Consider the following 13,965-nt stretch of genomic DNA (forward strand, 5'->3'; position numbering starts at 1 on the left):
CGTGTTTGTGCAGGAGAAGGGTTTTATCAGCGGCAAACACTCACAGGAAGTCCGGTCTGGGATTGTCCATCCAATTCCTGCGTTCCACAGGAAGCGCTGCATAAAAAGCAACTGAAAAACGCCCAAAGACATTTCATTTGCCACCAGTCGACTCTTGGGGAGCAGCGAGAACCCACCGCACCGCCGGGCTTTTTTAATATCAAACCAGCGGCTCCCGCTTTAAAAGAAATGGGCACCGTGGAAGACCCCTGTGGTACAGTGGTGCGGCAGCTCACACCCTCTGGTGCCGCTCGGCCTGCACACCCACCTGATGACCCCACGACGCCAGGGTAAGAGGTCCTGTTTATCTACAACTACTGATTTAACCAGGCTGTTCCATATATTCAATTTACAGAAATGTGTACATTTTACGGACTGAACTGTAGACATATATACACATACATACACATATATACACATATATACTCGTATATACACATATATACATATATACTCATATATATACACATATATACATATATAGACATATATACATATATACACATATATACTCAGATATATACCGATATATACACATACACATACACACATATACTCATATATACACATATACACATATACACATATACTCATATATACACATATACACATATACACATATACTCATATATACACATATACATATATACAAATGTAACAACATGTTTTACTCTTTCTGTCTTTTTGTGAAGCCCTTTTATTTATGAGGTTTAAAAAGTTTTTTTTATTTATTATGGTAAAAGTGCCTTAGGAAAATAAAAATGTGGGACGCTTGTGAAGTCGCCCAAGTAGGTGGCCCACAAAATGTTCTCACTTCATACCACAAACCTACTTTACACCGCTCCAGACGGCTGGGGGAGGAAAGAAAACCAGTCAGTTTATAAAACTAGACTGTAACGTGTGATGATTTTGAGATTTAAGTGTGGGTTTTTTTTGGGGAGATGGGGGGGGAGGGGGGGTCAGATGGTAATAGAGAATGGAAGTGAAAGTAAAAACTTGTTTTTTTCCTCTCTTATAATGCAAATGTCAAAAATAAACACACCAGTTATAATAAATAAAAATAATAATTAAATTATACTATAATAAAAACAACAGTAGAATAGTAATAGAATAATAAATAATAAATGTGAATGAATATTAACGTGAACCCGTGGTCTGACTGTTCTGTAGATTTAGTCTCAGATTCATGTTAATCCTAATCCGTAAAACCTCTTCTTGTAAGAAACTTACAAAAAGGCTAAAAATACGCATACATCGGTGACGTCACACGCGGGTCCCCCCTGAGTCGGTTGAGTTGACCACAGGCGGTGGTGAGGTGCGGGACACCCAGCTGGAGCAGGAGAAGCAGGAGGAGGAGGCGCCTGCGTCCCTCCATCACCCCCCAGGCTCCTTGACTCTCTGAGCGCCGGGACAAACCTGACTGTAGCGGACTCCCATCACTGGACTGGACTCCTTCAAACTCCTGCTGTGGGATTACTGACGTGTTCGGACGTTACTCCTTCTCCTCCTGCGCCTCCTCTCCACGCTCCGTGCTCAGTTTGGGACCCGCAGCTTGTTTTACACGGTTTGTGATTGTTAGTGTCAGTCCAGGCGTGCGCCCCGGGATGTTGGTCTGCGCGCACTCGTCCAGCATCTCTGTGTGTTTAGTTCAACACGCAGTCTCTCTCTCTCTCTCTCTCTCTTTCTTTCTTACGTAATTTATTTATAAATAGTTACGTTAACACTTTCTGGACACATTTAGTTCTGGCGTGTGAGCTCGGGTAACTTTACGTGCGTGAGTAAAACGTGTTGCTGTGATAAGTCGCCGGAGTTTGATATTTCTGTAGCACTGCGAAACAGTGACCTCGTGCGGCAAATAAGATGTATGACGCGTGCGCGAAGCGAGGCGCCTGGAGTTTATTAGCACAAAAACTTTGTTTCACCCATAGACAGAACACGTCACCAGCCAAAACAAGATAAAATACATTTAGTCATTATGTTGAATTAATTGGTATTTGTGTTTTATGTTATAATTCATATACAATTATTATTAATAATGTAATTCCGATTTCATAGTTTTAAATATCGTTTCTCTCTAAATGTTTTATTTAACTGTGTTCATCTCTTTCTCTTCCGCAATGTCTTATTTTTAATTCCACTACTTTATTCTGTTTCTTTCAAACCTTCATAATAGATGATAATTTATTTAACTGTGTTCATCTCTTTCTCTGTCTTATTTTTAATTCCAGTATTTTATTCTTTTATCAAACCTTTATAATAGATGCATAATATAATATTTATTATTTATACATATCATTCTATCAGTCCTGTTAAACACAGACCTTGTGTCAATGTCGCTTGCGTTGTATTACTCTACTATCCCACAAGGGGGCGAGTTGTGCCATTTCTGATTCGAGTCCCCGCCCACTTATACTCTGCAGCGACTAACTGAATGTCTTTGGGCATCATGTCTGCCAGGGGTGTGGCAGTTTCATCTTACGTGTCCTCTGAGGTTTTTAGCGTCACCTGCAGGACAGATAACGCCACTGTTTTATTAGCTGTTTGAATTTAATGATGCCAGGATGAACTGGGAAAACAAGCAGTCGGAACAGACGGTTTGAGCCGTCGTTTCAATCCTGTACAGTGGCACAGAACACAGCTTTGATATTTGACATACAGTATGTTTACTGCTGGTCATAAAAATGTTTCAGGCCTGAGAAAGTACTGCACCTAGAACACTAACACTAATGTCTATTCACTCTCTCAATCTCTCTCTCTCTCTCTCTCTCTCTCTCCGACTGAGCTTTACACCTTTTAAGACATTCCTCGGGGGGAAACGTGAACTTAATCTTGGAAAGATAAAAAGTTACAACGTTGCATTTAAAACCATGCAGGACTAAGAATTCAAATGAAAATGTGGCTGTAAAAATGTAACAGTGAACCACAGCGAAGCAGCGTGTGTTTATAAAAGTACTGGTTCAGTCAAGTACTCAGCAATTTTTACTGTCAGATCAGACGTGCAAAACAATAAAACTACATTAAAAAGACAAAAAGAAACAACCATTTTGGTTGTTTTTTTACAAAATAAAAATTGTTTAAAAAAATGTTGGGAGAGTTGAACACATTTCCAGCTGGTTCTACAGTGTATGATGTAAAGACAAGTCTCTCCAATGTCTCCAGTAACTTAGTATTACCACAGTACTTCGTCAGGTGTTCGTCAACACTTCAAACAAACCGTTTTCTAATCTGAACAAATATCTACTTTTTTTACTTGATGAATTTACTAGAGCTTTGCAACAGGTTTCGTTCTAGCTTTGTCCCATTCATATCCTTGTTCTAGAAATTAAAAAAAAAAAAAACCAAAGGAACTTGATTTTAGGCTGAGATCTGGAGAAGGAACAAGGAACTGTCTGTGGAACTGTTTGTGTTAAACGGAGGCTCTGCCGAGACATAGTTTTGTTATTTTCAGACGTGAACATTTGGTCCGAGACCTTGGACTTTCAATCAAACAGAGGAAGTTAAAAACTCCGTCCTGACCCACGCTCATTAGTCGTCTTACAGATGAGTGGTTTGGTTGATGTTTTTGCAACTTAGACATACTGATCCTTTTTAACAGATACTTCTGGTCTGGACAGACGGACACTACACTGTGTGTGTGTGTGTGTGTGTCCTTTTCAAAGAGGAACATTTTCAAACTCATGCTTTGACAGGAATGAACTTTCCTCCTTCCTTGGAGAGGCTCCAGAGTTCCACTCCAGCCCAGCAGGGAGACAGCCTTTGTCTGTGTTGCACAATAATCTCAGATTTCACCTCCTCACAGGTAGCTGGAGTGAACCTCCTGCAGGAGAGCGGACACAGTCGGCCTGAGGAGACGTCAACTTCGGCTGCTCGTCGTACACCTCCTCCCACGGGCGCAGAGAAGAGTGTGAGAGCTGGAGCGAGGGAACGTGGGAAAGAGGGAGACGATGTACCAAGTGCTGCTCCTCTCCTCCTCCCTCCTCGTACTGCATGTGATGGGTACTCCCCAGTACTTGGCTCACCACGGGTAACAGTTCCCTCCTCACACTTCCTGTGTTCATGATCTGCTGTCATTCAGTCGATGGTTCGTGGAGCCTCGTTGTCAGCTCGCAGAGACCAAAATAAACTGAGGGCTAATCAAAAGGTCAATCGGTGCCGTTGGGGTCAGAGGTCAGAGACATTAAGGCTGCAGCTTCAGAGTCCATAAATACTGTATTCATATACAGATACACTGAGTTTGGAGGGCTTTTACTATACAGTGGGGCCCAAAGTAAGGGGCGCTCCACCCTAGGGGGACGTGGGGCCCAGACACTAAAAATGAAGATGAAATAAAAATCACATTTTTGTCCAATATTATTATTTGATGTTTATCTTGGAATCCACTCGTTGGCCGTAGAGGATGGTTCCGTGGGCCGGAATTGGCCCGCGAGCCACCACTTAATATATAATAATCACTGTTCTAGAGATCGCCAGGCAAATGTATTTCAATTCCAATATTTTTTCCAACATTTGTTTCAAGAGGTTCAGTAGAGTAATGAGGTCCACAGTGGAGTTAATGAACCACTGCTCCACTGTGTCGTCCATTTATCTTCATATGAATGTGTCACAGTGGTGTTTTCTCCACTCACACCCACTCCCTCTCTCTCTTCCTGCAGTAGGAGGGTGTGCGGTGGTGATCTCCGACGCAGTGTCGTCATGACGACGGAGTCCTTCGTCCGACCCGTTCACAAGCCCTACATCACCCTGTGTCAGGGCCATCGTCTGTGCAGCACTTACACGTGAGTAACAGCCAAACACACGGAGGAGGAGGTCGATCGTTCACGCTAACGTGACGTTAAGTGTGAATGTGAGTGTGAATGGTGAAGTTTTTGTTTTCTTTTGAACCCAGTTTACCCACTAACTCCTCGACCAACCTTAACTCAGTATTTGTCCAAAGTTAAAATTACAATTAAAGTCATTTCCAGCCAAACTCCTGAAAAAAACATTTTTTTTCAATTTCCTTTGTGACGAGATACAGTTGTCAAAATTAAGACTTCGCACACTAAGCCTTTGGCGATACTGTGATATCGAGTTTCAGATGTTGTGTTCTGGCCACTGCTCTACTGCAGTATGATTAAAGAAGTATTACTATAACAGTTATTCCTCCTTACTTCAACCTGAGCTTCAGAAATGTAAAAGTTCTGCCTCATTAGGCCCCAGCTCTGCTCCCTGATTGGTCAACTTATCTTCATAAAAATGGGGGCTACTGATCCAGGGTGATACCAAAATAGGTCAAAAATGTGGACAAAGACAAACTAACACACACACACACACACACAGCATGTTGGGATGTTTGTGTAGTTTAGAGGTAAACAACGCTGGACGTGTGTTTAAAGAGCGCAGCCCTCGTTTCCTTGCGCTCTCTCACCAACACTGATCTGTGATCTCGGCTCAGCTGTGGCTCACGGTGCCACATATTTGGTGAAAATCTAAATATCCACAACTCTGCTAACTACAGGAAATGAAGCATCTGTCTGCAGAGACCGCGGCCATGTTTACTTTGGCCTGCACCACCCTCCATACTTAGATACTCCCAGCCCGTCTCAGTAATATTTTCTCCATTTCTACAAACTGTACTTCAGTACTCCAGATCCCCAGATCCCACAGCCGACAGCTTGGCTTTGATGAAAGTATTTGATTTTCTTTTTTTCACTTTTCACGGTAGATTTGACTTTCTTTTCGTCTTTCTTTTTTAAAACGAACCAACCGTACCAGAGCGCCAGGAGGTTTTAGATCTGACTTTGCATCTTTCTTCCTCCTCCTCCTCCTCCTCCTCCTCCTCTTCCCTCCATCAACGTTTCATCACCAACACACTCTTTAAAGTCGGTGGTGTGTGGTTTCTGTGTTCCACCAAATTCACATTCTCTCATCAGCAGCCTGGCAGTCTGACAGGATGGAGGGAAAGAAAAGAAGAAAAAAAAAAGCTGGACTAGTTCCACTGCACACATGAGGGCAGCGTAGCGAGCGTGACTACCCAGAAACCTCTAACAGCAGCGTGGGCGTCTGTGTTTCGTCTCCACAGGACGGTGTATTCCGTGGCTTATCGGCAGGTGAGCAGATCGACGTCTTCTACCTATTCCTACCCCGAGTGCTGCCCCGGCTGGAGGAGGTTTCATTCTCACAACTGCAACCAAGGTAACAGGACCAGAGGTTTGGTACCAGATCATGTACTTGTAAACCATTCCACTAACACAACACACAGACACAGACCCACATAAACCATAGGTCTTCATCTGTAACATTAAATGCTGAAGTACCCAAACTAAGGCCCGGGGACCAGAAGCTGGCCGTGAATCCTTTAGCAGAGGGCCGCGCGGAAAGAATAGATATTTGTGTTTTTTATTTACGACTTACGTGGGAGTTCTATTCCTATGATGCCACTCAGTTTTAGATCAGAACGCACATACTGTACCTACTGTTAGATCTTATTAGCGATGAAGACGAAACGCCAAAGGTCAAGATCGTCGTAAACCCCTGTATTTATAAATTTACGTTGCCTGTGTTTGCCGGCATTTTATTTTGAAAAACCGTCAGCTCCTCGTCAAACTCACTTTGGCAAAAATGTGTAAAAAACAAAAATGAGTGAAGAAGTCTTAGTTAAGACGCAATAAAGAATGATGTGTTAGCAGAAAACACTAAAATACAAAAGTTATAATTTAAATGACTCAATTATTTTTGAAGCACTTCATTGTGTTTTGTCAAGTGCATGTACACACACACACACACACACACACATACCCCTGCTGCTGGTCTTGCATAAAATCGCTCTGTGGTGCAAATCAAGTTTGGGGAGCACTGATTAAAAGCAGACACGTTGTTAAATTGTACTGTAAAGTATTTCACCTCAAAGCTGGACGACAGAGGAGAAGATACAACCAGACAACATGGTTTCACCAGTGTTTGGACTGAATCAGTGAAAACGTCTCTTCCTGACGTGAATCCGGACTCTGACATTCTGGTTTAGGACAAACTCATCTGGACAATGTCTTGACCCAGTGCTAGCATTAGCCAACGAGTGAAAACCAGCGGCCAAGAAATACAGTCATCGGTTACACTGTAGAGTGACGGTACTCAACGTCTGTACACAGTGAAGCTACAGTCTGGAACATGTTTCCAAAATTCAAAGACAAAATAAAATTAAGAAAATTTTAAAGTGGTTTCTCTACATATCAACTATTCAGGTCTGGTTTCCATCAGAGAATTCACTCTTTGTTAAATTCTAGGGGGCGTCTTTCACACCAGGTCACAACCTGCTTCTAAAATCAGATGAAACTACGAAAAAAAAAGAGTCAAAACTTTAATCATTTCAATTTGGATTGTTGATCTTTTTTCACAATAGGTCGATTTTAAGGAGTTCAGGTGAAAGGTCAAAGTCAAAGTTAAGGAAAAAACGGACCAAATAAAACGTAAGGCAGCTGAAAATTGAAAAGATGTAATGATGAAATTTGATGTAATATGATATGTAATACACTCAATACTGCAGTACAAATGAGCAATATACACATCACAAGACTTCGGTTATGAACAAAATCCTCTTCCATCACAACTCTGAGAAACAGCACATTTCAACGCAGTGAATCCAGCCCAAAAGAGAACGACCTTTTGACCTTTCAAATGTGTTCCACAGCTGTGTGTGGACAGACCTGTATGAACGGAGGAACCTGCTTGAGACCCAACCACTGTGGTTGTCCACTGGGATGGACAGGCCCCCGGTGTCAGCTAGGTGAGTGGACTTACACACTCTCACACACACACATACACACGCTCACACACACACTCACAGACCCTCTGACTCCTTCTTTTTCCTGTCAGATGTGGACGAGTGCGGGGGGCGGAGGCCGTGTGCCCAGGAGTGCGTGAACACAGCTGGCAGCTATCGATGTGCGTGTAGAGACGGCTTCACGCTGGCCGCAGACGGCCGCTCCTGTCAGAGCCGTCCTCCTTCTCCACCTTCTCCAGCTCCACCTCCCTCTCCTCCCCACAGTCGGGGGACGGTGGGTGGTCCCACTGACGCAGGTAAATGAGCATCAGAGAAGTGTGGTGTGGAGTTCACGTGTGCGTGTCGTTCCAGCGGCGGCGGCACGGAAGACGACATCATAACCAGCCTCGCGGTCCATTATTACTTTTGGTACGCGCTATGCCACTCTCAACTCGTACCGTGAGTAATAATGCACTGCGACTGGTGCCGACTCCAGACAGACGTGCTGCGCTCTGGGCCCCGTACACTGAGTCTGGGAGCACAGCTAACATCTGACTTTAATAGAACTCCCCAGGCGAAAATAGACATGTTTTTATCGCTCACACACACTCCATTAATTTTCCCAAAGAATGCTGAATGCTGCAGTGTTGTCTTCCACCTTGTATCCTAGCAATTGTGTAACACAAACCAAACGCTCCTGGTCTACAAACCTGGAAACTAAAGATCAGCCCTGCGTCAGCATTACCGCTCTCTGTGGGAATTCACGCAACATGGAGCAGGAAAGATGGCTTTCCTTGATTGTTTTCCCAAAAAATCTCTCTACTGGGAGTTGTTGTGTGTTGCTGTAAATAATCTGAAAGCGATACACTGTTGAGCACCGAAGAACGACTAGAAATGAGGAAATTAATCTCTATAAACAGAGTCAGGTCGCCAAACATCTCAGGCCGCGCTCCAAGTGTACTGCTGTTCATCAGGCTTAACGTGACCAAATTACAGATTTACACGAAAGTCAAACTCCTCGGCTGCTGAATCGTCAGAAAGATACAAAAACTGACAAAACGGGGGGAGAAGGAGGAGGAGGGCATGATGGATCTTTACACTTTGTGATCGCAGCGTTGGGTTATTTGTGGGAGTGCGTTCCCATTTTCTCTTTCATCATCTCGTGGGCACAAGGCGAGGAGGATCACAAACATCAATCCAAGTTTAAATGTTTTTAGAGCAGAGTTTCGTCGTGGAGGAGTGCTGGACCACATCTCCTTCTTCTCACTCTCTTGGCCGACACGACAGCTCTGTCTGCTGGGGGCCGTAGTCCCCCCCTCTTCCCTCCCCCCGCTGCCCTCCCTCCTCCTCGGCTCTTTGTTTCTTAACCCTAACTCCTTCTTGTCTCATTAATAAACCACATCTGGGAGAGATCGAGCCGCGATCGGCTTGTGTGCCGAAGTGCAACCAGAGAACGGGGGGGTCGGGGGGGGATTGGGGGGGGACTCTGGAGGTGATTGGGTAGACTGTGTTCTGCATAGTGATCTCGCTCCTGTTTTTACCCCAGAGACATTCCTCTGGGGTAAAAACAGGAGGCAGGACACCTCGTTGGAGATGATGCATTTTGCAGCAGGCATTCATAGCCATCAGTCCTTTATGTTGGGTGACATGTGTCCACTCTGTCCACCCTGTCCACCATGTCCACCGCCTTAGGTCCCCTGTGCTCATGTCTCCTCTGACTGAAGATTGTTGTCCTGTGTCCACCGCCTTAGGTCCCCTGTGCTCGTGTCTGTCCTGAGATCTTCATTTAGGTGTTTGAGTTAGTTTTAGTAAACTCTCTGCTTGCAGTTCTACATCCTCTACCAGCAGAGGGTGCCATATACACAGTTTGAAATGTAATGATTGAAAAGTTACTGGACCACACTGTGGAAGAGAGGGCAGTTAATTTTGCCTTACAACAAGAAGGTCACCCGATCAGGCCCTGCTGGTAACTGATGGTACTTCTTATATGGAATGCAACACAACAGCATTAATTAATGTATCATCTGCAGGGGGCGCTAGTACGAGTCCCAGCAGTCATTGCGGGACCACACAACTACATACAGAAAGTCCAGCAGGTAGCCCTGGGAAATCATCATACTGTGAGGCAAGAGCACTGACCTCTGCACCACAGTGTGATCCCAGTACACTCTTCCTGTTAAAACAACACGTCAGCCATCTTAGGTTTAAATCCATGTCGCTGTTGTGTCTACAGGTGGACAGTTCAAGCTGGTGGAGAACGTGACAGAGGAGGTGCAGAGTCTGAGGAGCAGAGTGGAGCTGCTGGAGAGGGTAGGGACGGACTGTCAGAGTCTCTCTGTCACACAGGTCAATATCAGTCCTGATCTTTTCCCTCATATCTTCTCCTTCTCACTCTGTGCAGAAGTTACAGATGGTCCTGACCCCGGTCACCAGCTACTTCCAGCTGTCATTGGACGAGGGCATGTCAGAGAAAACCACCTTACTCTCCCACTCATTCCGGCAACTAGACCGCATCGAATCGCTCAGTGAGCAGATTGGCTTCCTTGAGGAACGTCTTGGCACATGTGAGTGACCCTGGGCTGACCTCTCCAGCCCTCACAGCCTGGTCCGACATATACGTTCTATAAGAGTGGGGGGGGGATCAAATATTTAGTGGAACAATATTGAACGGTGTGTCCTGGGAAAACAGGAGTCCAACTTCATCAAACAGAGGGGAGAGCATTTAAAGAAGCCAGATGTCTGACATGGAACAGAGTCCAACGTAGTAAATCACACAGAAAACGCAAAAGCAGGATAAAAGTCTCTAGTCTGTTGTGTTAGAACTTTATAGCAGTGATATATCTGCGCAAATTAGACAACTGCTGCTGTTAAATGTTGTGATGAAATTGCCTAACCTTAACTGTACCATGAACCAGATATCTAGATCTGTAATTGCTAGAGAAGAAATAAATGAAAAATAATGAACCAACGCCATGAATATTTGGATGTTAATAGTTAAAAAATATCGATACAGTACTGTAGAATATTGATACAGTATTGTGAAACGAAATATCACAATATTTTAGTGTATCGATATTTTCTTACACAGAAACAGTTAAAAAAAACTTTCTGCAGCGCCCCCTTGTGGTAGATTATCCAATGTGTCAAATGCTGGGATTCCTACAAAACGATTCCTATCAAATAAAATAAATAAACTTAGAAAACAAGTTTTTTTTTTTTTTCATTGTCGGTCAAATAATGGACAATATTGCAGATAGCACCAGGTCTGATTAAATGACTGTAAAAAACATTTTAAAGTTAAAAATGATATTGTAAAATTTTGAAAAATTAAAAACAAATAAATAATGTAGCAAAACAAGCAGCAGTTTCCTACAAAGTCTCCATATTCCACAGAAGCCCTCACGTCAAAAACAGCCTTGTTATAACGAGGAAAAAACGTAGCCTTTTGTCAGAAGTAATTATGACCTGATACTCTCCCCTGTCACTAAGTTCCACTAATAAAAACCCAGCCAGCCTGGAGCGACTGTGTCTCACGGCTCAAAAACAATTGGGAAACACTGATTTACAGCACACCATTTCCTACCAATTTGTTTTTTTAAGAGAAGATTCTGGCCTGAACAAAAACTCTCATGTACCACGATTGGCCCCTGAGCCAGACTTTGGACATTCCTAAATACATATGCGATTTACTGTCAAACCTGTAGGTGGTGGTATCGACATATCAGTAACCTGTGACTCTCCCCCCTGCAGGTTCCTGTCAGGAGAATTAACCAGAGGAAAAGACGTCTCCCACAAAAGACGCAAGCCTGTCGGAGGAGGTCGGAGGGGGAGAGAGAGAGAGAAAGAGAGAGAGAGAGAGAGAGAGGGAGAGAGGAATGGCATTGATCCAACAGAGCCTCTGTCTTTGTTAAACTGTGACACAATCATGACATCAATCATCTTTTTTTTTTTTTTTTTCCTAAATTCCCAAACGGTTCGTTCTCGGCTGTCAGGTTCTGCTGCTGCTCCAGTCAGTCTACCTGTGGCAGGTCAGTTTCACACTTACATCATCCCTGCACCAGGAATGGAGCGGAACGTCACGAGGTGGAAGGTCAACCTGACCACTTTGTTTCTGTGTTTGTTTTGCATCGGTGCAGCTGTGTCCTCTCAGTCTGTGTCCCACACCGTCCCGGGCCAGACGTGGACATCTGTATTTATCTATTTAAATTATAACATATAACAGTATCATTCTCAGTGTGCAGATAAACTTTTTTTTTAACCTATTTTTGTAACATTTTGTAATAAAAATGTCTTAATCCAAATATGTTGCGTTCTCACTGCTATCGTCTGATTTTTGGGTCATCCTTAATCATAACCTTCAAAAAGTGACATAAGATTACACAACACTGTAAAACAGCCTTTCTCATAAGGTGGTCTGCAGACTGGAGTTGGAGCTCAAGTGCCCTCTAGTGGTCTATAAGTACGTACATAATTTCTGAAAGAAAGAAAAAAAAGCGGTCCTCTGCATTAATCCCTTTGGAGTTTCCTTTAGGAAATTAAAGTTTCTTTACAAACTCTAATGGCTGAAAAATAATTTGTTTTTATGGGATCACTGAGCAATTATTGAAAATTTTACCCTTTGAACAAGCCAATGATTTCAGGCAGTGGTTTTTGTTCACAATAATTTTATCATGATTTTAAAAAAAAAAAAAATAGACAAAGTAAATACAATGATCCTTAGTAAGAATAGTAAAAAATGTTCATGTGTATGTCATAAACTGAAATTGTTATCCTATATAACAGAATACAAATGAAATTTACAGAAACACTGCACATCATCGTTTATCTTCTGGTCTTATTTACCTCGGTGTCAATACATTAAACAACAAAACATAATATAAAATAAATCAACCAGAAAGAATTCCTTCCTTTTAAGGAACACTGTTGAACACTGGGTCTGTGGAAGAAGTTTTTCCCACGTTCTGTTTGAACACCTGAATGCCACTAAAGCTACAGTATGTAGCACCATGACGCCTTAGATCACAGGTCACAACCTTTTTTAGTTGCATATTGACACCTACTGTATGCAAAGAGTGTAGTCTCATGGTATGACCACTGACTTTTTGAGATAACGCAGCCAACTCCCATAATTTTAAAAAGAACAATTAGTATTTATATAATAATTATATAAAATAAATGTATCAGTAATTTTTTTTCTCAAATACTAGACATTTCTAGCGACTCCAATGTTGAAAAACAGATTCAAGGTATGGTAGAGTCTATTTGATTTGCAGTTGTCAACAATAAACAACAAACAGAATTTGCACTAAAGCAAAACATAATAGAAAAATGATCTTTTTATTAATTCAGTGCAAGGCATTCACATCTATCCAGAATAGCTGTAATCAAGAACACTACATCATCATTATTAACCCGGTACTAATATGAGTGTCTATACCATATGTGCGTATTTACACACATGTACAGTCGGGGGACCACACACGTGTAAGGCTTCGCAGCATGTCAAGCTCGGACTCATCTGTTCATCTAAAGCTACCGACAAGTACAGTTCAATAGCTTTGGTGAAAGTCGGAGGAAACTTTGAATGATCAGAAAGTGTTTTGACTGAACACTTTGAATCCTTCCCCAGATACATTTACATATTTGTTTGTAGAAATCAGCAGGGTTATCGAAAGAGAGTGTCAGCAGACTGGTTTGGTTGAAGCCCAAAAACAAAAGTCACATTTCACATTTGGATAAAGTAAGAAATTAATAATTCATATGAAAAAAAACCCAATTTGTTAGAAAAAAAATAATATCGGTAACACATTTAACTTAAGGAAATCAAAGTTCTCTGGTCTTAGGAGGAAAGACATAAATATACGTATATCAAATAAAATTTTGATTTATTATAACATCAGTGGGGCAGTTTGGTTTTTTTGGATTATCCATCAGCCCTTTGCTCAAGGTATTTACTTAAAGCATATCTAAGACAATCACACATATTTCAATGTACATCAGTCAACATTTAAAGGGAGTTCACAGAAATTCAAAATGATGGGGGTCTGTTTGTTTACTCCACCCATGCTGCCCTCTGTATGCATTTTCCCTTTTTTATACTTTTGTGTTGTACTAAAATATTTCTGGGTAGATTGTTAACCAGTTAAAAATAAAGTTGTAAAGTGGCAGTAATTCAACTTCAAGTATTCCAC

At 42.3% G+C, this 13,965-nt stretch overlaps 1 protein-coding gene across 2 annotated transcripts; it reads left to right on the forward strand.

The window, feature by feature from the left end:
* The first annotated feature begins 113 nt into the window (after nt 1–113).
* On the forward strand, nt 114–12,075 carry egfl7 (EGF-like-domain, multiple 7). 2 transcript variants are annotated; one of them, XM_008325764.3, is made up of 9 exons: nt 114–329; nt 3,839–4,063; nt 4,692–4,814; nt 6,098–6,210; nt 7,703–7,798; nt 7,888–8,091; nt 10,008–10,084; nt 10,176–10,338; nt 11,525–12,075. In XM_008325764.3, exons 2-9 carry the CDS (start codon nt 3,984–3,986, stop codon nt 11,542–11,544), a joined length of 876 nt encoding a protein of 291 aa, XP_008323986.1. In that variant the 5' UTR covers nt 114–329; nt 3,839–3,983; the 3' UTR covers nt 11,545–12,075. The 2 variants fall into 2 exon arrangements, with proteins under 2 accessions (XP_008323986.1, XP_016894493.1); XM_017039004.2 differs by lacking the exon at nt 114–329 and adding an exon at nt 1,091–1,603.
* Nucleotides 12,076–13,965: the final 1,890 nt, after the last annotated feature.

The sequence above is a fragment of the Cynoglossus semilaevis genome, chromosome 14, assembly GCF_000523025.1.
Source record: "Cynoglossus semilaevis isolate Cse_v1.0 chromosome 14, Cse_v1.0, whole genome shotgun sequence".
Classification (NCBI taxonomy): Eukaryota; Metazoa; Chordata; class Actinopteri; order Pleuronectiformes; family Cynoglossidae; genus Cynoglossus; species Cynoglossus semilaevis.